Genomic DNA, 25,395 nt, shown 5'->3' with positions numbered 1-25,395 from the left:
ATGTTGGTACCTTTGGAACCACGTTGGTACCTTTGGAACCATGTTGGTACCTTTGGAACCCTGTTGGTACCTTTGGAACCCTGTTGGTACTTTTGGAACCATGTTGGCACCTTTGGAACCTTACTGACATCAGTGGAACCTTACTAACATCACTGGAACCTTACTAACATCACTGGAACCTTACTGACACCACTGGAACCTTACTGTCATCACTGGAACCTTACTAACATCACTGAAACCTTACTGACATCACTGGAACCTTACTAACACCACTGGAACCTTACTGTCATCACTGGAACCTTACTAACATCACTGGAACCTTACTAACATCACTGAAACCTTACTAACATCACTGGAACCTTACTGACACCACTGGAACCTTACTGTCATCACTGGAACCTTACTAACATCACTGGAACCTTACTGACACCACTGGAACCTTACTGTCATCACTGGAACCTTACTAACATCACTGGAACCTTACTGACACCACTGGAACCTTACTAACATCACTGGAACCTTACTAGCATCACTGAAACCTTACTGACATCACTGGAACCTTACTGACATCACTGGAACCTTACTAACATCACTGGAACCTTACTAGCATCACTGGAACCTTACTAACATCACTGGAACCTTACTAGCATCACTGGAACCTTACTAACATCACTGGAACCTTACTAACATCACTGGAACCTTACTAGCATCACTGGAACCTAACTGACATCTTGTTTACATCTTCTGAAACCTTATAGACACCTTCTGGAACCCAGGTACTGGAGACGTTAAGAGACTGCTTTATTCTGACCAAGTTATACCCCGTCTTTAGTCTTACTTTATCATTTCTGGCTTCTGCAATTTCATTAAGTTAAAGTCTGTGCCTTATTTAACCTGTAAAGCATCTCAGAGAGCCGGGAGGCTAATTAGTTCTCGCCAAAATCTTCAAAATAGGCTCAGTCGATAGGTTTATGAGTGCCGGTGGAGGATGAGGGGGATAATGAGGCGTGTGAGGGAGGGAAAGGGTGATGGAGATTCAGGGAGGGACAATGATGGAGTGTCGGAGGTTCTGTGAGGGTAGAACTATAGAAGGCAGGGAACGACTACGAGCTCACCATAGCCCGTGCTACTTGGAACTTCTTGTTCCAGGTAGGGAATCTTTAACAACAGCAACGGAAGGCAGGGTGTTGGAGAGAGGGTTCTCCTACTAAGTGGAAGATGGATAAAGCGAAGTGGTTTGGATTATAGAGATGGATAAAGGTAGTAACTAATACAGAGGATGGATATGAAGAATGATAGTGGTGGGAAAAGTATTCTGTATTAATGACTAACTGTTCTTAAAACCCAGAACACTGAGTAATTACCGTGAAATGTGAGAACTAATCTTATCGATCAAAGATATCACTGAAACGAAACTCTCAGGAGAAAGCCCCCAAGCCATTACGACTATATAGCACTGGGAAGGGATCAGGATAAGGATTTGGGATGGGACCGGGGGAGGGAGGGGAAGGAATGGTGCCCCAACCTCTTGGACAGTCGGGGATTGAACGCCGATCTGCATGAAGCGAGACCTACGCTCTACCGTCCAGCACAAGTGGCTGGACAAGATGTCACTGAGATTCAGTGAAAGTTAAGAGGAGTGGAAATATTCCTGGATTACACGACGCCAAATCTTAGTATTTACAGGAACTATCTATCAGCCAGTTCAAGGAAAAGATTTCAACTCTTTTTCTTACTTAAAGAAAGTCTTGGATCCTTTCACTCAATGTGTAGCAGAGTTTAATTCCATTTCTAAAATAAAAGGTGTATTTTTAGAACTGGAAAGCTGGAAGCATCTGCTTGAATCCTCTTTGGCATCAGCTGGAACCATTCCAGTCTCCACTGGAAGCCTCATTATCGTCACAGAAACCACACTGGCTTCCGCGGAATCCTCGCGGCAATCACTGAAACGATTGTAGATCCTCTGGAACCATTTTGGCATTTGCTGGAACCCCTCATTGTCTCTACTGGGTTTTATATGGTATTTGATGAAACCCATCTGGTGTTTACTGCGACTCTGTTAGACGTTGCTGGAACCCTCTTAGCCGTTGCTGGAATCCTCTTAGCCGTTGCTGGAACCCTGTTAGCCGTTGCTGGAACCCTCTTAACCGTTGCTGGAACCCTTCGTGGCCTCTGCTCTTAGTCTCAAGCTGTCGGTAAGTTGCTAAACCTAATTCATTAATGGCAGGTTGAAAACTTCACGATGGCCGGATATTTCACGAAGAAATTTAAGTGGCGGATTATTAAAGAGTTAAGAGTTCTTGAGGCGACTTCAGCTTCCCACGAAGTATCGAAGTGGGAGAAGCAGAGGGTAGACACTATAGCAACCGTTCGGCCCGCCCGCCTTCTTGTGGTTCCCGCGCTAAATTCAAATTTTTGAAATTCAAAATTCAAATAAAAGTACATACATAGATGATGCGTTACAAACATAACGTTGGATTTATAGATAGAGGTAGTACATACAATACCTAAAAGCCACTATTACGCATAGAGTTTCGGGCAAAAAGTTACGAATTCTTGAAGCTCGTTGAGCGCTCTCGCAAATCTTCCTTTCGTCGTCTTCGTAATGCGATTCATTAACTGCCGAAGGAGGTGCTTGAGACGACACGTTGAAGGAGGTTAAGATCCTGCCTCTGGCCGCCACAGGAACACTTCGGAACACACACAAGGAGGATTCTTGTTCAACTTTTTTTGTAACCTGGAAGCCAGATATTGTGAGATTCCTAAGCGCCAGTTTGAGAGCGCATGCGTAGAGGAGCAAGGGTGTGTGGGGGTATATATATATACATGAAGCTTGTAAGGTGTTGCGTTAGTTGCAACAGAAGCAATACATCATCCAGTTCTCGTCTCTGGATCCAGTTGCGGAAACTCCTGGAATTTTTTCCAGGCCAGTTGCCTCGTTCGCAGTTTCCCTCCAAGTTTCTTGCACCACTTACATTATTGGCTTAAATAACACGGCCCAACACTTAGAAACACACACACACAGGGAGTCCCCGTACCCGGCGCAACACTGCTGGTTCAACACTCAACACCCCCCCCCCCCAGCAACACATTTCATATCCCCTCCCACAAAACCATCAACACAGGTGTTATATAAACCCTTCCACAGCGCCAACACCTCCGTCTCACAACAACAGCAACACCTCCCACAACACCTGCCCCAGGAGTCACGGACCAGACATGAAGACATCAGCACAGGTGTTGACGTCCCTCTTGCTGACCCTGGCGGTATTGACCCAGGGTCAGGCGCGGTCACGAACAGCCCCGCAGATCAACAGGCAACAAAACAGTACGTATATTGACTATAGAGGCCTAGTCGACGACCGGGCCGCGGGGACGCTAAGCCCCGGAAGCACCTCAAGGTAGATGGCACCCCACACCTGCTGACGTCCCTAGACGCAAACAAACACACACACAGAAGCGTCATTTAGACGTTATATTTCCCTAAAATTTCCCCCTTTTGTCGTGTCTATGCAGGTTGGTGGAGCAAGAAGTCTGTTGTGGGGGCTCAAGAACACTCTCCCTCCTTGCAAGGACTCGCAACACACTCAGGAGGCGAGGCAGGTCTTCCTTCCTCAGGACAAGAGGCACCGGACTACCACTCCTCCTCCGGGCACTCGACGGAGGAGTTACTTGAAGGAGTTACCTGGGAGATGATGCTTGACACAGCCTCCTCCTCCTCCCACGGTGCTGGCGACATCGCAACACTCCCAGGTGATGTGCATGGGAGACTTTAAGAGGGGTTGTGTATATATATTTTTGTCTTGTGTTTGATGTAACAGTCATAAAGCTGTCTAAATGGTCACTCTCCCTCTCCTGTGCCAGGTAAGTCCACTACGGGCTCACCATAGCCCGTGCTACTTGCCCCGCTCCTGTGCCAGGTAAGTTCACTACGGGCTCACCATAGCCCGTGCTACTTGCCCCGCTCCTGTGCCAGGTAAGTTCACTACGGGCTCACCATAGCCCGTGCTACTTGCCCCGCTCCTGTGCCAGGTAAGTTCACTACGGGCTCACCATAGCCCGTGCTACTTGCAACTTTTTGTTCCCAGTAGCTGAATCTTAAACAACAACAACATCATTGTGTTCTTCAGGAGTGCGGGAGGTGACAGGTGGAGTGACTGATGACGGAGCTGTCACTCTCTGCGTCAATAGCTGTCACCGACGGGTCACGCCTGTCTGGTGTCACGCTCCCCTGCACGCCCTCACCCTCCACGCCGCCCACGCTAGGACCCGCCCACGCCACGCTGGCCGCCCACGCCTCATACTGGGCTACACACCTGCTCAGTAAACACTGCAACACTGGTACAACTCTGCTCTGTGGTGCAGTGAGTGTGTTTGGCTGCATCCCACACTGCTGTGTTATATAGCCGGCAGGTATCAGAGAGGTAGTGATCATGAGCCCTCAGGCAAATCCAAGACTTGGAATACCCGGGGTCAATATTTCCGACGGTAACAATTGAGGGTTATTAACCATTGACTTTAGACACCTAAGGGTACGTGGTCACTTCCCGGAACCCCTTAAGTTGTTACCAAGACGTAACCCTGGAAACACAAACCGAAACTGTCTCTATTTTCCGCTTGTAACAACTTGTAATAAAGTTGTTACATCTTGGCTTAATGTGTTTATGACGTATTGGAACGTTGTTACAACTTGATATATTGGTTGTTATAACTGGTTAGGAGGTGTTAAAACTTGTTCGAACGTTGTACCAACGTTGTAATTTCGGTGTGTGTTTGGAGGGAACTACGTCGTTACCGCCATCTTCTCTATGTATATCAAAATGTCGTACCTTTCCTAAGCCAAATAAACAATTGACATTTATAGAGAGTTTGTCTTGTGCTCGGGGCCGGCCCGGTCTCTGGCCACTCCATAACAAATATAAACTGTTTTTACCTAAACAGTAACGTACTAACCCCAGCAACCCACCTAACCTATCCCTTAGGTATACTTAGAAAAATCGCCAATATTACGATAATTTAATATTTACTATTACGACGCACTTTTTAATGGACTTGAAGAGTGCTTGTTTGACTTTAAAATAATATTTTTATGATAAATCATTTTTATATCAACACAAAAATAGCACACGGAACAATGGATATAAATTGGATAAGTTAAACCTGTATTTACCCCTGGTAAAGACCTGGGTAAATATTGGTTGATTGAGTTGTTGATTTATGGAACAAATTACCGATTGACATTATAAATGTGACTCCCCCCCATCCCCCCTTGGATGGTTTCAGATGCAGGTGGTCCTGTGTCATTACCACCTCACGGTAACTACCGGGTAGTTATCACCTCTGACACCAACCACAACAACTTGAACAACCGCAGCATTGTTAACACGCCAAAAATAGTTATGCACTTCGCGAACAAGCCGCTGGTCAAACATGTGCTCATGTCAACACCTGCAAGACATTAATAAACAACTAAAAGCCGCTGGTCAAACATGTGCTCATGTCAACACCTTCAAGACATTAATAAACATCTAAAAACCCGTCAAACATGTGCTCATGTCAACACCTTCAAGACATTAATAAACATCTAAAAACCCGTCAAACATGTGCTCATGTCAACACCTGCAAGACATTAATAAACATCTAAAAAACACCAAAGGTTACTCAGGTGTTTTAATGTCAATCAAATAAACAACACTCAGGTGTTGTCAACACCGGCAGAGCTGCAGACAACTGTCAAGAATAACAAAAAACATGTGCGAGTAGACCTTACTCACAAAAGTCAATACTTAATCACGTAATACACTTAACAATACTTAATACACAATAAAACTCAATACCTTATAATTTGACAACCGAAAAATATTAATAAAACTGACACTATTAACACTAATTTCATAAGAATAATGTACACACACGCGCGTGTGTGTGCCTTGAAGAGTCACACACACACACACACACACACACACACACACACGCACGTTCAATCCCACACTATAACCCCTCAAACACTTTCTCACGCCTCTAAATCACCTTCTTACATCATTAAGCCTATATACGCTTATATATATAAAATATAAAACAAATGCTCGCATCAAATACAAAAAAGATATAACAAGCTTTATATAACCCAAAAAATCACACAGATATAAGGAAAAAAAAACAGAGCAGACACACACATATGCTTCTATATATCGAGGTAGAGAGGGGAGTGGGGGGGGGGGGGGGGAAGGGGGTTAGCGGGAAAACCAAAAATGAAAATTTCGCGGTTTTAATGAGCGTGGCGGACCTGGGTAATATTCAGATGTGTGTGTGTTTTCCATTTTCCATCTAATTGAACATTCAAGCGGGGAGTCAATTACGGCATTTAATGATCGTTTGGAGGATTTGAATTGTCGGATGCCCTCCCCCCCCCCCTCCCTCACACAGGTGTGGGGGGGGTGAGAGAGAGAGAGAGAGAGAGAGAGAGAGAGAGAGAGAGAGAGAGAGAGAGAGAGAGAGAGAGAGAGAGAGAGAGAGAGAGAGAGAGAGAGAGAGAGAGAGAGACTCCTCATACACCAAGCAGCCATAAGTTCGAAGTGTTTCAAATGCTTTCCGCTTCCTGGTGCTAGAGAATAAGGCGAGGTTAGCTGGCACCCCACACACACACACACACACACACACACACACACACACACACACACACACACACACACACACACACCATGGTTCCGACTTCCATCACTGATGACAGGGAAACCCACACCAGCCTCCAGTGTGAGGTTACGAAACCTTTACGTCTTACCACGATCACGGGTGCATAGTTGACAACCTTCGCCACTACACAGCCCAAGGAATCTCTTGTTATAGACAAGCTCGTAGGGCCGTTATCCAGGCACTACGATAACCATGGCTATGATTAACAAGATGAAACGTACAGATAGCACGTCAGATATCAAGATAAGATCCAGTGCCATGCTATCCTCAACTTCTCCAGGAAGGAAGGTGCCACTTCCGAGACTCTGCGTGAGTGCCAGAGTGCCATAGTGCCATAGTACAATAGTGCCATGGTGCTAGAAGGAATGTTTCTGACCTCTTCAAAGTATATTTTAAATTGTCTAAAAAATATTCAAATGGTCTCGGAATATTTAAAAAAAATTATTATAATATTTTGTATTATTTGCTATTAAAAAAAATATTGTTAATACCCCCAAATAAGTCTGTAAATTGTTACAAAGTTTTGTTAATATTCGAAATGAGATTTAAATGTTACAAATTGATTAAACAGTTTCAATGTTGTGTATTCTGAAAGTTCATTCTTTCAATATTCTGAAAAATTTTCTTGTCAAAATGATCTTGAAAGTTTGCAGTCTAGCAATAATTCAGATAATTTAGCAACATTTTAAAAAAATTGAAAAATTGGAAGCATTTAAATAATTTCAATTGTACTAAATAAATACTGAATATTGTCTGTGAATATCAGGCATGGCTATTCATGTCTAAATTGTATTCAAAATATCCTAAATGGTCTGAAAATATGCTGATTTACATGTTGAAAACGTCTAGGATTATTGCAAATTAGTAGAAATATTCTGAACTACGTAATATGGTTATTGTGATAAAAAGGTCACCATAGATAGACTGGAAACGAATTCCATTGCTCTGAAAATATTAAAATGGTTTTCGGATATATTCCAAAAAACCTGAAAACATTTCAGAGAATCTGAAACCTTCTAGATAACCTGGGAACCTTCTAGAGAACCTGGAAACATTCCAGAGATCCTGAAAACATTCCAAAGATCCTGGAAACCTCCCAGATAGCTGACTAAGGAATATCAAAGCACTGATAGCATGGTTGCAGGCTAAGGTATGAGGTATGACAGCAAGCTGGAGCTATAGAAGCTATAGAAGGAATATAGCTTTCGTATAGTATAAACTTTCAAAAAGACGAGAAAGAAAAAATGTCTTGTCGTCGTATCTCAGCTGAGTGCATCTTACGGGGCGTCTCAGGTATGTACTCGAGGTAGAGTGCATCCTGAGTGGCTCTAGTATTCCTTCGTTGCAAGCCGGTATATGGCCTATTTTCTGGCCGGATGAGAGGAGGGGGGGGGAAGAGATGGAGAGATTGTAGAGATGAGGGAGAGGGGGCTGAGTGCATGTGTGTGTGTGTAGAGTGGGGGCTGAGTGCGTGCGTGCGTGTGTGTGTGTGTGTGTGTGTGCGCGCGTGTGTAGAGTGGGAGGCTGAGTGCACGTGCGTGGAATAGGACCTAAACAGGAAGGAACCAACCTACACCTCTTTACGTATCTCTCACTGTAAACAAACACCATCTCTCACATCCCTCTAGAGCAACCTAGAGTCTATAGACTCTAGAGTATCTAACCCCTCGCCACACCACACCAACAGAACGCAAGACACCACAAGCAGGAGAATCCATCGCAGCAGCAGTTACCTGGGGAGAGACGATACCATCACCTGTGCTGACGTCAGCAATCACTACGTAACCCAATTTGTAGTTTATATATTTTCCTATTAGGCTTTCTATATATATTCAATTTATTTGATTCGTAAATGAGATCAATCTCTATCTCTTTTTGTCTCAATTGCAGCTTCAGGCAGCTGTTAAAGATTCGCTACCTGGAACAGAGTTCCAAGTAGCACGGGCTATGGTGAGCCCGTAGTGCCTTGTCAGGCAGCTGGCGCGAGCCCTTAGGATATGGCTCCTTCGCCAGCTGCCGTCCCAGACGACGAACCTCAGAACCAGAATTAATATAAATTGTTAATATAAATATAAATTATTAATTGATAATATAAAGTCTAACAATACTTTCCTGTCAAGTTTCTCCAAGTCAGAACGTTAAGACTTAACGTTATTTAAGGTCAGGAGATTTACAGTTACATAGTTTTTCTTGAAGACGATTTAATATGGGATGGAAGCTTGAGTTTGACGCTAGAGTTGTCTCTGCTGACCGCGATACAGGGTTCAGAGAGATGAGGGGGAACTAGCCAAAAATATGAGGTACATATTTTGGCTGTAGAACACGGTCGTTTTGCACGCAAGTACACGCATGATGGATGCACGCACGCGTGTGCACCTTCGAACACGCAAATAGGTGAGTATACCCCCCCCCACACACACACACGAACAAGTACAGGAAAACACCTAACGCATACACAGAGTACACTCCGGAGACTACCAAAAGATACAAGTACTCATACACCCACATCCAATATTGCAAAAGCTTCTGTGCAGCTGTGCAAAGACGGAATAACCGGGGGATGAGACCGGGTGTGGAGGCCGGGTGTGGAGGCCGGGTGTGGAGGCCGGGTGTGGAGGCCGGGTGTGGAGAGAGTGAATGGTAGCTGGAAGCAAAGACGAGGGTCAAAGTTATCCAGGCGAGACGTTAACCGGAGCTGACCATAGACACTACTGCTTCCTGCCTCTGACCTGGGAGGGAGAGAGGGAGAGAGAGAGAGAGAGAGAGAGAGAGAGAGAGAGAGAGAGAGAGAGAGAGAGAGAGAGAGAGAGAGAGAGAGAGAGAGAGAGAGAGAGAGAGAGAGAGAAGGGAGCTAAGGATGGCCGGGGTAAATGCTTAATTGTATTTCATTCAACAGATACTGCAATGTTTCAAGTTGAGAAATGTGCGAGCATCATCTTCATCTACAGAACCAGCCATTTTCCTACTAGCAGTGTGAGGACAGTGTAAAGAGAGTAGGGAGAGAGCCTTGCGCTGGTCTGGACCTCATTTGCTTTAACGGACTCTATAGCAGTACCGAGAGAGATTGAGTTCCCAGTACATTACCTCGGTCTACACCGAAAGATGTGATATATGTGTTTTCCCATGTACTTTCACTCTCTCTCTCTCTCTCACTCTATACATATCCCCTTTCCGGAGCTCTTTCACTCATACTTTACTTCCCGATCTAAATCCTCCATCAGGGAGGACCGTCACTCCAGCCTCCATGACGAAGGAGAGACTCTATCACCGCCCTCAAAGCTCTGCCAGTACGTTACATCTTTGATGGCACCGGGGAGGTGTTTGGGCTGGGCGACCCTTTAGGGCCGGAGCCAGGAAGCACCACCGTCGGTTGCGACAACCTTCCCCGCAACACATATTTGGTATAGTTAGTCCTCTCATCCTCCGACTGATGACTCGCGGGTGCGCGGTGGAGTGCGGTTTTCTAATTACAGCAGTATATATTAATTTTTATAGATTTTTTGTATAATTTGTGATATTTTAGTGATGGTGAGCTAAATTTGAAAAGGTGAGAATTGTTTTGTGTGTGTATATATATATATATATATATATATATATATATATATATATATATATATATATATATATATATATATATATGTCGTACCTAGTAGCCAGAACGCACTTCTCAGCCTACTATGCAAGGCCCAATTTGCCTAATAAGCCAAGTTTTCATGAATTAATTGTTTTTCGACTACCTAACCTACCTAACCAAACCTAACCTAACTTTTTCGGCTACCTATCCTAACCTAACCTATAAAGATAGGATAGGTTAGGTTAGGTAGGGTTGGTTAGGTTCGGTCATATATCTATGTTAATTTTAACTCCAATAAAACAAAATTGACCTCATACATAATGAAATGGGTAGCTTTATCATTGCATAAGAAAAAAATTATAGAAAATATGTTAATTCAGGAAAACTTGGCTTATTAGGCAAATCGGGCCTTGCATTGTAGGCCGAGAAGTGCATTCTGGCTACTAGGTACGACATATATATATATATATATATATATATATATATATATATATATATATATATATATAATATATATATATATATATATATATATATATATAAATTTATATACAGTATATGATATCTATATTTATATATATAATATACGAGTTGATATTACACAACCATTTGATGCCTGAATCCGTCATCAGTTGGATATCATCAGCGGCGTATGCGAGGCTGGCTAACATCAGAACTGCCTTCAGTAACTTGTGAAAGGATTCATTTGGAACGTTGTATACCACATTTCTAAGGTCAATCCTGGAGTATGCGGCCCCAGCATGGAGCCCGTACCTTGTCAAGCACAAGACGAAGCTGGAGAAGGTTCAGAGATATGTCACTAGACTTGTTCCAGAACTAAGAGGCATGAGTTACGAGGAAAGGCTGCGTGAATCGAACCTCATGTCGCTAGACGACAGAAGAGTTATGGGAGACATGATTACCACATACAAGATTCTCAGGGGGAATTGATATAATAGATAAAAGACTATTTAGCACGGGTGGTACTCACACAAGGGTACACAGGTGGAAACTGAGTGCTCAAATGAGCCACTGGGACGCTAGAAAGAATTTGTTTCAGTGTCAGGGTAGTTAACAGGTGGAATGCATTAGGCAGTGATGTGGTGGAGGCTGACTCCATACACAGTTTCATGTGTAGATATGATAGAGCCCAGTAGGCTCAGGAACCTGTACACCAGTTGATTGACAGTTGAGAGGCGGGACCAAAGAGCCAGAGCTCAACCCCCGCAAGCACAACTAGGTGACCACACACGTTATACAATATACACAATGAACATACAACATAATAAATTAATGCAAATAAAAAAAAATCAACGAACTAAGACCTCAGCGAGGTTTAAAAATGGCGCTCATTAAAGAGACCAATTGACAGGAAATGACGTCAGTAGGAGATAAAAATGGCGGCCAACAGCCCCGAGGACTTGGACTAACCACCCGCCATAAGAGTCCCGTTGGTGAGGACAGGAAGTACTTAGGCCTATCGAACTTAGGCCTATCGAGCTCCTCCCCACCACCATCACCATAGGCCAACAACTGCCTTTAACCACAACAGTTACCTAATGCCCGGGTATATATATATATATTTACTGCTGGGTGAGCAGGAGAATCAGGTGAAAAGAAACGCTGCCCAACCGTATCTGTCCCACCTGGGGGATTGAATCCGGTCCCTGGAGTGTGAGTCGAGGATGTAGACTACTATGCTACAAAGTCGCGTCATGATATCTCCAGGTTAATCAAGTCATCCTGATTAACTAATCAGGTCATCTTGATTAACTAATCAGGTCATCTTGATTAACTAATCAGGTCATCCTGATTAACTAATCAGGTCATCCTGATTAACTAATCAGGTCAACTTGATTAACTAATCAGGTCATCCTGATTAACTAATCCCAACTAACAAGTCGCATTTCTTACGTTTTCGTAGCCAACGTTATAAAGGCAACCTATTAACAAACGCTCACAAAAAAAAAAAAAAAAAAAAAAAAAAAAAATATATATATGTATATATATAAACAATCTTTGGACAACACCCACCAGTGGGACTCGAACCCAGAAAGCACAACTACCTTCCAGTAGCTGGCATAACTAGTATGCTTTAACCCACTACGCCATCAGACCTTACAAAAGAAGTAGATAGTTCGAGATATATATATCTCAAACATCTCTACCTCCCGAAGGCACCAGATGAGTGAGGGGTCAGTCTGCAATTTTCGTCAAGCCACTGTCAATGTGAGAGAACTCGTGTCCAGCTTATAAGCCTATACTTGCATAAACCACAAGTGAAGATAAACAATCTTTGGACAACACCCACCAGTGGGACTCGAACCCAGAAAGCACAACTACCTTCCAGTAGCTGGCATAACTAGTATGCTTTAACCCACTACGCCATCAGACCTTACAAAAGAAGTAGATAGTTCGAGATATATATATCTCAAACATCTCTACCTCCCGAAGGCACCAGATGAGTGAGGGGTCAGTCTGCAATTTTCGTCAAGCCACTGTCAATGTGAGAGAACTCGTGTCCAGCTTATAAGCCTATACTTGCATAAACCACAAGTGAAGATAAACAATCTTTGGACAACACCCACCAGTGGGACTCGAACCCAGAAAGCACAACTACCTTCCAGTAGCTGGCATAACTAGTATGCTTTAACCCACTACGCCATCAGACCTTACAAAAGAAGTAGATAGTTCGAGATATATATATCTCAAACATCTCTACCTCCCGAAGGCACCAGATGAGTGAGGGGTCAGTCTGCAATTTTCGTCAAGCCACTGTCAATGTGAGAGAACTCGTGTCCAGCTTATAAGCCTATACTTGCATAAACCACAAGTGAAGATAAACAATCTTTGGACAACACCCACCAGTGGGACTCGAACCCAGAAAGCACAACTACCTTCCAGTAGCTGGCATAACTAGTATGCTTTAACCCACTACGCCATCAGACCTTACAAAAGAAGTAGATAGTTCGAGATATATATATCTCAAACATCTCTACCTCCCGAAGGCACCAGATGAGTGAGGGGTCAGTCTGCAATTTTCGTCAAGCCACTGTCAATGTGAGAGAACTCGTGTCCAGCTTATAAGCCTATACTTGCATAAACCACAAGTGAAGATAAACAATCTTTGGACAACACCCACCAGTGGGACTCGAACCCAGAAAGCACAACTACCTTCCAGTAGCTGGCATAACTAGTATGCTTTAACCCACTACGCCATCAGACCTTACAAAAGAAGTAGATAGTTCGAGATATATATATCTCAAACATCTCTACCTCCCGAAGGCACCAGATGAGTGAGGGGTCAGTCTGCAATTTTCGTCAAGCCACTGTCAATGTGAGAGAACTCGTGTCCAGCTTATAAGCCTATACTTGCATAAACCACAAGTGAAGATAAACAATCTTTGGACAACACCCACCAGTGGGACTCGAACCCAGAAAGCACAACTACCTTCCAGTAGCTGGCATAACTAGTATGCTTTAACCCACTACGCCATCAGACCTTACAAAAGAAGTAGATAGTTCGAGATATATATATCTCAAACATCTCTACCTCCCGAAGGCACCAGATGAGTGAGGGGTCAGTCTGCAATTTTCGTCAAGCCACTGTCAATGTGAGAGAACTCGTGTCCAGCTTATAAGCCTATACTTGCATAAACCACAAGTGAAGATAAACAATCTTTGGACAACACCCACCAGTGGGACTCGAACCCAGAAAGCACAACTACCTTCCAGTAGCTGGCATAACTAGTATGCTTTAACCCACTACGCCATCAGACCTTACAAAAGAAGTAGATAGTTCGAGATATATATATCTCAAACATCTCTACCTCCCGAAGGCACCAGATGAGTGAGGGGTCAGTCTGCAATTTTCGTCAAGCCACTGTCAATGTGAGAGAACTCGTGTCCAGCTTAAAAGCCTATACTTGCATAAACCACAAGTGAAGATAAACAATCTTTGGACAACACCCACCAGTGGGACTCGAACCCAGAAAGCACAACTACCTTCCAGTAGCTGGCATAACTAGTATGCTTTAACCCACTACGCCATCAGACCTTACAAAAGAAGTAGATAGTTCGAGATATATATATCTCAAACATCTCTACCTCCCGAAGGCACCAGATGAGTGAGGGGTCAGTCTGCAATTTTCGTCAAGCCACTGTCAATGTGAGAGAACTCGTGTCCAGCTTATAAGCCTATACTTGCATAAACCACAAGTGAAGATAAACAATCTTTGGACAACACCCACCAGTGGGACTCGAACCCAGAAAGCACAACTACCTTCCAGTAGCTGGCATAACTAGTATGCTTTAACCCACTACGCCATCAGACCTTACAAAAGAAGTAGATAGTTCGAGATATATATATCTCAAACATCTCTACCTCCCGAAGGCACCAGATGAGTGAGGGGTCAGTCTGCAATTTTCGTCAAGCCACTGTCAATGTGAGAGAACTCGTGTCCAGCTTATAAGCCTATACTTGCATAAACCACAAGTGAAGATAAACAATCTTTGGACAACACCCACCAGTGGGACTCGAACCCAGAAAGCACAACTACCTTCCAGTAGCTGGCATAACTAGTATGCTTTAACCCACTACGCCATCAGACCTTACAAAAGAAGTAGATAGTTCGAGATATATATATCTCAAACATCTCTACCTCCCGAAGGCACCAGATGAGTGAGGGGTCAGTCTGCAATTTTCGTCAAGCCACTGTCAATGTGAGAGAACTCGTGTCCAGCTTATAAGCCTATACTTGCATAAACCACAAGTGAAGATAAACAATCTTTGGACAACACCCACCAGTGGGACTCGAACCCAGAAAGCACAACTACCTTCCAGTAGCTGGCATAACTAGTATGCTTTAACCCACTACGCCATCAGACCTTACAAAAGAAGTAGATAGTTCGAGATATATATATCTCAAACATCTCTACCTCCCGAAGGCACCAGATGAGTGAGGGGTCAGTCTGCAATTTTCGTCAAGCCACTGTCAATGTGAGAGAACTCGTGTCCAGCTTATAAGCCTATACTTGCATAAACCACAAGTGAAGATAAACAATCTTTGGACAACACCCACCAGTGGGACTCGAACCCAGAAAGCACAACTACCTTCCAGTAGCTGGCATAACTAGTATGCTTTAACCCACTACGCCATCAGACCTTACAAAAGAAGTAGATAGTTCGAGATATATATATCTCAAACATCTCTACCTCCCGAAGGCACCAGATGAGTGAGGGGTCAGTCTGCAATTTTCGTCAAGCCACTGTCAATGTGAGAGAACTCGTGTCCAGCTTATAAGCCTATACTTGCATAAACCACAAGTGAAGATAAACAATCTTTGGACAACACCCACCAGTGGGACTCGAACCCAGAAAGCACAACTACCTTCCAGTAGCTGGCATAACTAGTATGCTTTAACCCACTACGCCATCAGACCTTACAAAAGAAGTAGATAGTTCGAGATATATATATCTCAAACATCTCTACCTCCCGAAGGCACCAGATGAGTGAGGGGTCAGTCTGCAATTTTCGTCAAGCCACTGTCAATGTGAGAGAACTCGTGTCCAGCTTATAAGCCTATACTTGCATAAACCACAAGTGAAGATAAACAATCTTTGGACAACACCCACCAGTGGGACTCGAACCCAGAAAGCACAACTACCTTCCAGTAGCTGGCATAACTAGTATGCTTTAACCCACTACGCCATCAGACCTTACAAAAGAAGTAGATAGTTCGAGATATATATATCTCAAACATCTCTACCTCCCGAAGGCACCAGATGAGTGAGGGGTCAGTCTGCAATTTTCGTCAAGCCACTGTCAATGTGAGAGAACTCGTGTCCAGCTTATAAGCCTATACTTGCATAAACCACAAGTGAAGATAAACAATCTTTGGACAACACCCACCAGTGGGACTCGAACCCAGAAAGCACAACTACCTTCCAGTAGCTGGCATAACTAGTATGCTTTAACCCACTACGCCATCAGACCTTACAAAAGAAGTAGATAGTTCGAGATATATATATCTCAAACATCTCTACCTCCCGAAGGCACCAGATGAGTGAGGGGTCAGTCTGCAATTTTCGTCAAGCCACTGTCAATGTGAGAGAACTCGTGTCCAGCTTATAAGCCTATACTTGCATAAACCACAAGTGAAGATAAACAATCTTTGGACAACACCCACCAGTGGGACTCGAACCCAGAAAGCACAACTACCTTCCAGTAGCTGGCATAACTAGTATGCTTTAACCCACTACGCCATCAGACCTTACAAAAGAAGTAGATAGTTCGAGATATATATATCTCAAACATCTCTACCTCCCGAAGGCACCAGATGAGTGAGGGGTCAGTCTGCAATTTTCGTCAAGCCACTGTCAATGTGAGAGAACTCGTGTCCAGCTTATAAGCCTATACTTGCATAAACCACAAGTGAAGATAAACAATCTTTGGACAACACCCACCAGTGGGACTCGAACCCAGAAAGCACAACTACCTTCCAGTAGCTGGCATAACTAGTATGCTTTAACCCACTACGCCATCAGACCTTACAAAAGAAGTAGATAGTTCGAGATATATATATCTCAAACATCTCTACCTCCCGAAGGCACCAGATGAGTGAGGGGTCAGTCTGCAATTTTCGTCAAGCCACTGTCAATGTGAGAGAACTCGTGTCCAGCTTATAAGCCTATACTTGCATAAACCACAAGTGAAGATAAACAATCTTTGGACAACACCCACCAGTGGGACTCGAACCCAGAAAGCACAACTACCTTCCAGTAGCTGGCATAACTAGTATGCTTTAACCCACTACGCCATCAGACCTTACAAAAGAAGTAGATAGTTCGAGATATATATATCTCAAACATCTCTACCTCCCGAAGGCACCAGATGAGTGAGGGGTCAGTCTGCAATTTTCGTCAAGCCACTGTCAATGTGAGAGAACTCGTGTCCAGCTTATAAGCTTATAAGCTGGACACGAGTTCTCTCACATTGACAGTGGCTTGACGAAAATTGCAGACTGACCCCTCACTCATCTGGTGCCTTCGGGAGGTAGAGATGTTTGAGATATATATATCTCGAACTATCTACTTCTTTTGTAAGGTCTGATGGCGTAGTGGGTTAAAGCATACTAGTTATGCCAGCTACTGGAAGGTAGTTGTGCTTTCTGGGTTCGAGTCCCACTGGTGGGTGTTGTCCAAAGATTGTTTATCTTCACTTGTGGTTTATGCAAGTATAGGCTTATAAGCTGGACACGAGTTCTCTCACATTGACAGTGGCTTGACGAAAATTGCAGACTGACCCCTCACTCATCTGGTGCCTTCGGGAGGTAGAGATGTTTGAGATATATATATCTCGAACTATCTACTTCTTTTGTAAGGTCTGATGGCGTAGTGGGTTAAAGCATACTAGTTATGCCAGCTACTGGAAGGTAGTTGTGCTTTCTGGGTTCGAGTCCCACTGGTGGGTGTTGTCCAAAGATTGTTTATCTTCACTTGTGGTTTATGCAAGTATAGGCTTATGTATATATATATATATATATATATATATATATATATATATATATATATATATATATATATATATATATATATATATATATACGTTTTCTATTCATCAGACCCCGTCAGGTTAGGTGGGTTGGTTGGGTTTGTACGTTTCTGGTTAGGTTAAAAGGTTGGATTCTTGACGGAGTGGTGAATCAGGAGAGAACAAGCTGAATGAGAACAGTTGTGACGACAGCCCTCATGCACTGTGCACAGTGCACAGTGCACAGTGCACTGTTACACAGATCACCAGAGTGTAACACTGCACTGTTACACAGATCACCACAGTGTAACACTGCACTGTTACACAGATCACCACAGTGTAACACTGCACTGTTACACAGATCACCACAGTGTAACACTGCACTGTTACACAGATCACCACAGTGTAACACTGCACTGTTACACAGATCACCACAGTGTAACACTGCACTGTTACACAGATCACCAGAGTGTAACACTGCACTGTTACACAGATCACCACAGTGTAACACTGCACTGTTACACAGATCACCACAGTGTAACACTGCACTGTTACACAGATCACCACAGTGTAACAAGGCAATGACCCAAGTGCTCGTTAACACTCGCTAACTATCGGGTAGTTGGTCCCTCGAGTGACATAATAATGACTGAATGGGTGACAACATACAATCCGTTTCAAACAATCAAACCAAACAATCACCATCACACAATAACCGAACGCTGCCTATATAACCAGGGGCACGAACCCGGGTCAGTGTTGACACGACAACACTAGTCAGTTCAGCACACACTTAATTACCCCAAAGCCCGTGTGAGTGTCCAGCAGCGCGAGAGGCCCAATACCACTCTGCCCTACAAAGTGGCCCAGGGACGCCACGAAGGCTCTTGATATGCGCTTGAATTCATTAATGATAATGTCACTAAAAGCTTCCACTCTCGTTGTCCTCCTCGCAACGGGTTTGAAAAGTCAAATTTAATTCTATTCATCGGATGGAAGCGGGTTGGACTCCTAATGCCGAACTGCTACATGCGGGTAGATAAAGGCCTCTGAGTAGATATAAGACTGAGTAGATAAAGGTAGGTTACTTAGCTACCTGTTTACCGAGTTACCTAGCAGCAAAATAGGTACCTGGGTGTTAGTCAGCTGTCACGGGCTGCTTCCTGGGGGTGGAGGCCTGGTCGAGGACCGGAACGCGGGGACACTAAAGCCCCGAAATCATCTCAAGATAACCTCAAGGTAAGGTATTTATCAGGGGAAAGCGCCAAGCCATCATGACTATATAGCACTCCGAAAAGAACACAATCGACTTGAGAATGGTCCAGGACGGACCGAAACGTCGTCGTCGTCCCTTCACCTTCTAGTGTGTGGTCTGGTCAACACTTTGAAGGGACTCAAAAGTTTCGAATCATCAAAAAGGTGACCTAAATATCCACAATAGTTTACGTGAAGCGGTAGTTTGCACATCACACGTAAACCTGTTAAATTAGAATACCTTTTGAACAGTAAACTGGAAGAGTCCCCCCTCCTCCTCGATGAATGAGGTTATCTTGAGGTTATCTTGAGATGATTTCGGGGCTCTTTAGTGTCCCCGCGGCCCGGTCCTCGACCAGGCCTCCACCCCCAGGAAGCAGCCCGTGACAGCTGACTAACACCCAGGTACCTATTTTACTGCTAGGTAACAGGGGCATAGGTTGAAAGAAACTCTGCCCATTGTATCTCGTCGGCGCCTGGGATCGAACCCAGGAGCACAGGATCACAAATCCAGCGTGCTGTCCGCTCGGCCGACCGGCTCCCTATGAGCAATTAAGGCTTTTTTTTTGGTTGCCACACGACCTCTTCCCGAACGTGTCGTTAACCTCTGACCTGGTTTACTGGCTGGAGAAGTCTTGAGAGAAGTTTGAAGTCTTGCTACTCCTCCAAAGACTTGGTAGAACACCATAGAACATTCCAAGCTTGCAGACCGACGCTTGCACATAGAAAACGTGAGATTAACTTCCACGCTAAATTTTGTTAAAAGTGCGTTAATGCGACGAATTATATTCAACTGTTGAGAACTAGTTCTTGAACGTCAGTGTCGTGTTTGTGTATGTTTGTGGCTTGTGAGAGCGTGTTTGTGTACGTGTGTGGCTTGTGAGGGCGTGTTTGTGCACGTGTGTGGCTTGTGTGGCTGTGTTTGTGCACGTGTGTGGCTTGTGAGAGCGTGTTTGTGCACGTGTGTGGCTTGTGAGGCTGTGTTTGTGCACGTGTGTGGCTTGTGAGGCTGTGTTTGTGCACGTGTGTGGCTTGTGTGGCTGTGTTTGTGCACGTGTGTGGCTTGTGAGGCTGTGTTTGTGCACGTGTGTGGCTTGTGTGGCTGTGTTTGTGCACGTGTGTGGCTTGTGAGGCTGTGTTTGTGCACGTGTGTGGCTTGTGTGGCTGTGTTTGTGCACGTGTGTGGCTTGTGAGAGCGTGTTTGTGCACGTGTGTGGCTTGTGAGGCTGTGTTTGTGCACGTGTGTGGCTTGTGTGGCTGTGTTTGTGCACGTGTGTGGCTTGTGAGAGCGTGTTTGTGCACGTGTGTGGCTTGTGTGGCTGTGTTTGTGCACGTGTGTGGCTTGTGAGGCTGTGTTTGTGTACGTGTGTGGCTTGTGAGGCTGTGTTTGTGCACGTGTGTGGCTTGTGAGAGCGTGTTTGTGTACGTGTGTGGCTTGTGAGGCTGTGTTTGTGCACGTGTGTGGCTTGTGAGAGCGTGTTTGTGTACGTGTGTGGCTTGTGAGAGCGTGTTTGTGTACGTGTGTGGCTTGTGAGGCTGTGTTTGTGTACGTGTGTGGCTTGTGAGGCTGTGTTTGTGTACGTGTGTGGCTTGTGAGGCTGTGTTTGTGTACGTGTGTGGCTTGTGAGGCTGTGTTTGTGTACGTGTGTGGCTTGTGAGGCTGTGTTTGTGTACGTGTGTGGCTTGTGAGAGCGTGTTTGTGTACGTGTGTGGCTTGTGAGGCTGTGTTTGTGCACGTGTGTGGCTTGTGAGAGCGTGTTTGTGCACGTGTGTGGCTTGTGAGAGCGTGTTTGTGCACGTGTGTGGCTTGTGAGGCTGTGTTTGTGCACGTGTGTGGCTTGTGAGAGCGTGTTTGTGCACGTGTGTGGCTTGTGAGAGCGTGTTTGTGCACGTGTGTGGCTTGTGAGAGCGTGTTTGTGCACGTGTGTGGCTTGTGAGAGCGTGTTTGTGCACGTGTGTGGCTTGTGAGGCTGTGTATGTGCACGTGTGTGGCTTGTGAGGGCGTGTTTGTGTACGTGTGTGGCTTGTGAGGGCGTGTTTGTGTACGTGTGTGGCTTGTGAGGCTGTGTATGTGCACGTGTGTGGCTTGTGTGGCTGTGTATGTGTACGTGTGTGGCTTGTGAGGCTGTGTTTGTGCACGTGTGTGGCTTGTGAGAGCGTGTTTGTGTACGTGTGTGGCTTGTGAGAGCGTGTTTGTGTACGTGTGTGGCTTGTGAGGCTGTGTTTGTGCACGTGTGTGGCTTGTGAGAGCGTGTTTGTGCACGTGTGTGGCTTGTGAGAGCGTGTTTGTGCACGTGTGTGGCTTGTGAGAGCGTGTTTGTGCACGTGTGTGGCTTGTGAGGCTGTGTTTGTGTACGTGTGTGGCTTGTGAGAGCGTGTTTGTGCACGTGTGTGGCTTGTGAGAGCGTGTTTGTGCACGTGTGTGGCTTGTGAGAGCGTGTTTGTGCACGTGTGTGGCTTGTGAGAGCGTGTTTGTTGGTTTGTGGCACTAACACAGTACCTCAGAGCGACTCTTACATTGACAACATCTGCGTTACCGCCACTACGGGAATATTTTTTAGTCCTTAAAAGTAACTTTGAGTGAAGTGAACACTTGCGTCTGTGTAATTGGGTAGTTTAGAGGGGGGATGGTTTGGCGATGGGTCCGCCCCCCCCCTCACTCTCCTCCCCCTTGTTTATAATACCTGGTCTTAACGAGGGCTTTGGTGGATGACGAAGGCCATGTGTAATTGCCTGAACCAGTGTGTGTGTGTGTGTGTGTGTGTGTGTGTGTGTGTGTGTGTGTGTATGTATGTGTGTGTGTGTGTGTGTGTGTGTGTGTGTGTGTGTGTGTGTGTGTGTGTGTGTGTGTGTGTGTGCGTCCCCCTCCCAACTCCTGAACTCTATTCCACTTTCACTCGTGATTTGGTGCACACGCGCGCGCGCGGTCGCCCGCCCCCATCCCAGTGAAATAATGAATAATTTAAGGCCAGCCAGAGACCTCTCACGGTCCAGACCGGAACTCGCAAGAGGGACCAAAAATACAAACAAAATGGCCCTTACTCCTGCATCTGTGGTCCTTGAAAAGGTCTCCTTCACCCTCTCTTGAAGACGTCCTCGGGAGAGAGAGAGAGAGAGAGAGAGAGAGAGAGAGAGAGAGAGAGAGAGAGAGAGAGAGAGAGAGAGAGAGAGAGAGAGAGAGAGAGATAAAAGAAAAGTTTTGTTTACTGAGCGGGGCTGCAACGTCATCGGTGACGTCATCACAGGGTCCTATAGGGTCCTATAGGGTCCTATAGGGTCCTATAGGGATAAACACCAGCACATTATATAGGACCTCGCACCACTCGCCAGGTATACACGCGGGGTATACAGGAAACCAAGGACTACAGAATGGGGAGAGGAGGAGGAGGAGAAATTTCAGCTCTCATCCGTAGCGGAGGAAACTATTGGGCAGTTTTTCATCCTGTGTGTCTGTGTACTCACCCACCTATTTGTACTCACCTATTTGTGCTTGCGGGGGGTTGAGCTCTGGCTCTTTGGTCCCGCCTCTCAACCGTCAATCAACTGGTGTACAGGTTCCTGAGCCTACTGGGCTCTATCATATCTACATTTGAAACTGTGTATGGAGTCAGCCTCCACCACATCACTGCCTCTCTGTGTGTGTGTGTGTGTGTGTGTGTGTGTGTGTGTATTCACCTAGTTGTGCTTGCGGGGGTTGAGCTCTGATCTTTCGGCCCGCCTCTCAACTGTCAATCAACTGTTACTATTCACTATACTATACTGTAGTATAGTGTATAGTTAATATACATTTGGATTAGTTCAACTGTTACTATAACTACTGCTATTTTTTTCACACACACCCAGGAAGCAGCCTGTAGCAGCTGTCTAATTCCCAGGTACCTATTTACTGCTAGGTGAACAGGTGCATCTGGATGAAAGAAACTCTACCTATTTTTATTTCCACCGGCACCGGGAATCGAACCCCGGAGCTCAGGACTACGTATCCAGCGTGCTGTCCACTCAGCCACCAGAGCCCACTGGTGGGAGTGTGTGCGTGCACACCTACTAGTATTTGGATAGTTAGCATTTATTAACTATCCTGTCATTTAACAGGATAGTATCTTTACAGGATAGTCTCTCTTAATATCTCTGTGGCTCAGGTGGATATTCCGTGTCCATCTGTGTCCCCTTGTTCGATTACCATCCGTGCTGAATAGTCTGTCCCTGTCTATTCCCCTAAGTATTTTATATATGGTAATCATTTCTCCTCTGTTAATTCTCTCTTCCCAACGTGATGTTTAACTCCGTTAATCTTTCCTCGTAGCTCATACCCCTCAACTCTGGAACTAGTCTGGTGTCAATATTCTGAACGACTCTTTGTTTAAATTGCTTCTGGCAGTTGTAACAATAGCTGACCCGCACATGTGCACCCGCTGATACTTGTTTTGATGTGGGCTTCCGGTGACAGGTTAATTGGAGGTAATATCAACCCAGGTTAATTGGAGGTAATATCAACCCAGGTTAATTGGAGGTAATATCAACCCAGGTTAATTGGAGGTAATATCAACCCACAGAGTCTATTTCTGACCTATTCCTGGAAGATTTCCTCTCCCATGTGATACCCTGTATCCAGCCTCCTTGTACCCAGCTTCCTTACCTTGCACTTGCTACAGTTGAACTCTAGTAGCCCCTTGAGAGACCAAATGTTAATTTCTCTTCAGATCCTCTTGAAGTGTCTTGCATCATAACCTAATATAATTAAGTTAGTAATTCGTGTTCCTAATGGAACGGATTATTATTGTTAAAAAAAAGGACCCATCTGGATATATATATATTGTTGAAGATAACGAAAATCATTCGGCCTGTTAGGCAAATTGGACCTTGCATATTAGGCCAAGTAGTGAAGTTCTGGCTTTAAAGTACGACACACACACATTATATATATATATATATATATATATATATATATATATATATATATATATATATATATATATATATATATATATGTCGTACCTAATAGCCAGAACGCACTTCTCAGCCTACTATTGAAGGCCCGATTTGCCTAATAAGCCAAGTTTTCATGAATTAATGTTTTTTCGTCTACCTAACCTACCTAACCTAACCTAACCTAGCTTTTTTTGGCTACCTAACCTAACCTTACCTATAAATATAGGTTAGGTTAGGTTAGGTAGGGTTGGTTAGGTTCGGTCATATATCTACGTTAATTTTAACTCCAATAAAAAAAAATTGACCTCATACATAGAGAAAAGGGTTGCTTTATCATTTCATAAGAAAAAAATTATAGTAAATATATTAATTCAGGAAAACTTGGCTTATTAGGCAAATCGGGCCTTGAATAGTAGGCTGAGAAGTGAGTTCTGGCTACTAGGTACGACATATATATATATATATATATATATATATATATATCTGATTTCAAGCAGGAGATAGAGCACGGGAATCGGACGCTGCTGTAGCAAAATGTGTCAAACATAGAAAATGTCGAACCTTCCAATACGGGTTTATGAGGGGGGGGGGGCGACGTCCCCTGGCTCCCTCGCTTTTATGATAGTTTATTTTAGGCGTTTTTTTTGTGTTTTATTTTTCGGGAGGATGTATAGATAGTCCTGTGTGTGTATATATATATATATATATATATATATATATATATATATATATATATATATATATATATATATATATATATATATATATGTCGTACCTAGGAGCCAGAACTCACTTTTTGGCCTACTATTCAAGGCCCGATTTGCCTAGTAAGCCAGGTTTTCATGAATTAATTGTTTTTCGACTACCTAACCTACCTAACCTAACCTAACCTAACTTTTTCGGCTACCTAACCAAACCTAACCTATAAAGATAGGTTAGGTTAGGTTAGGTAGGGTTGGTTAGGTTCGGTCATATATCTACGTTAATTTTAACTCCAATAAAAAAAAATTGACCTCATACATAATGAAATGGGTAGCTTTATCATTTCATAAGAAAAAAATTAGAAAAAATATATTAATTCAGGAAAACTTGGCTTATTAGGCAAATCGGGCCTTGAATAGTAGGCCAAAAAGTGAGTTCTGGCTACTAGGTACGACATATACATATATATATACATATATATATATATATATATATATATATATATATATATATATATATATATATATATATAAATCCCTGCTATGGATAATAGCGGAATATGAGCTGTTTATGGATCCCAACTAATTTACTCTAATCTCTCTTTCCTTATTAATAGCATTTACTCGCATTAACTTGGCATATAAATAAAAAATAAATAAAAATACCTTTTTATCTACCAGCTGCCAGATCTTGGCCGTTACCATGGATACC

The 25,395-nt window shown here is 44.0% G+C and overlaps 2 protein-coding genes across 3 annotated transcripts in view; one reads left to right on the top strand and one right to left on the bottom strand.

Annotated features, from left to right (window-relative positions):
• Positions 1-25,395, bottom strand: part of mus201 (rad2 superfamily protein mus201) — a 480,107-nt gene that overhangs the window by 233,343 nt on the left and 221,369 nt on the right. The window lies entirely within an intron of this gene.
• On the top strand, positions 2,881-4,861 carry LOC123757053 (uncharacterized). 2 transcript variants are annotated; one of them, XR_011228416.1, is made up of 4 exons: positions 2,881-3,328; positions 3,517-3,753; positions 4,131-4,575; positions 4,780-4,861. XR_011228416.1 is itself a non-coding variant. In XM_069324149.1 (3 exons), the coding sequence occupies exons 1-3, from the start codon at positions 3,220-3,222 to the stop codon at positions 4,325-4,327; spliced, it is 543 nt and encodes a 180-aa protein (XP_069180250.1). In that variant the 5' UTR covers positions 2,881-3,219; the 3' UTR covers positions 4,328-4,861. The 2 variants fall into 2 exon arrangements, 1 of the variants encoding a protein (XP_069180250.1); XM_069324149.1 differs by having other exon boundaries at positions 4,131-4,861.

This window comes from Procambarus clarkii, chromosome 13, assembly GCF_040958095.1.
Source record: "Procambarus clarkii isolate CNS0578487 chromosome 13, FALCON_Pclarkii_2.0, whole genome shotgun sequence".
Taxonomy (NCBI): Eukaryota; Metazoa; Arthropoda; class Malacostraca; order Decapoda; family Cambaridae; genus Procambarus; species Procambarus clarkii.
Note: the sequence above shows the minus strand (reverse complement) of the source record. Positions and strands in the feature narration are given on the sequence as shown.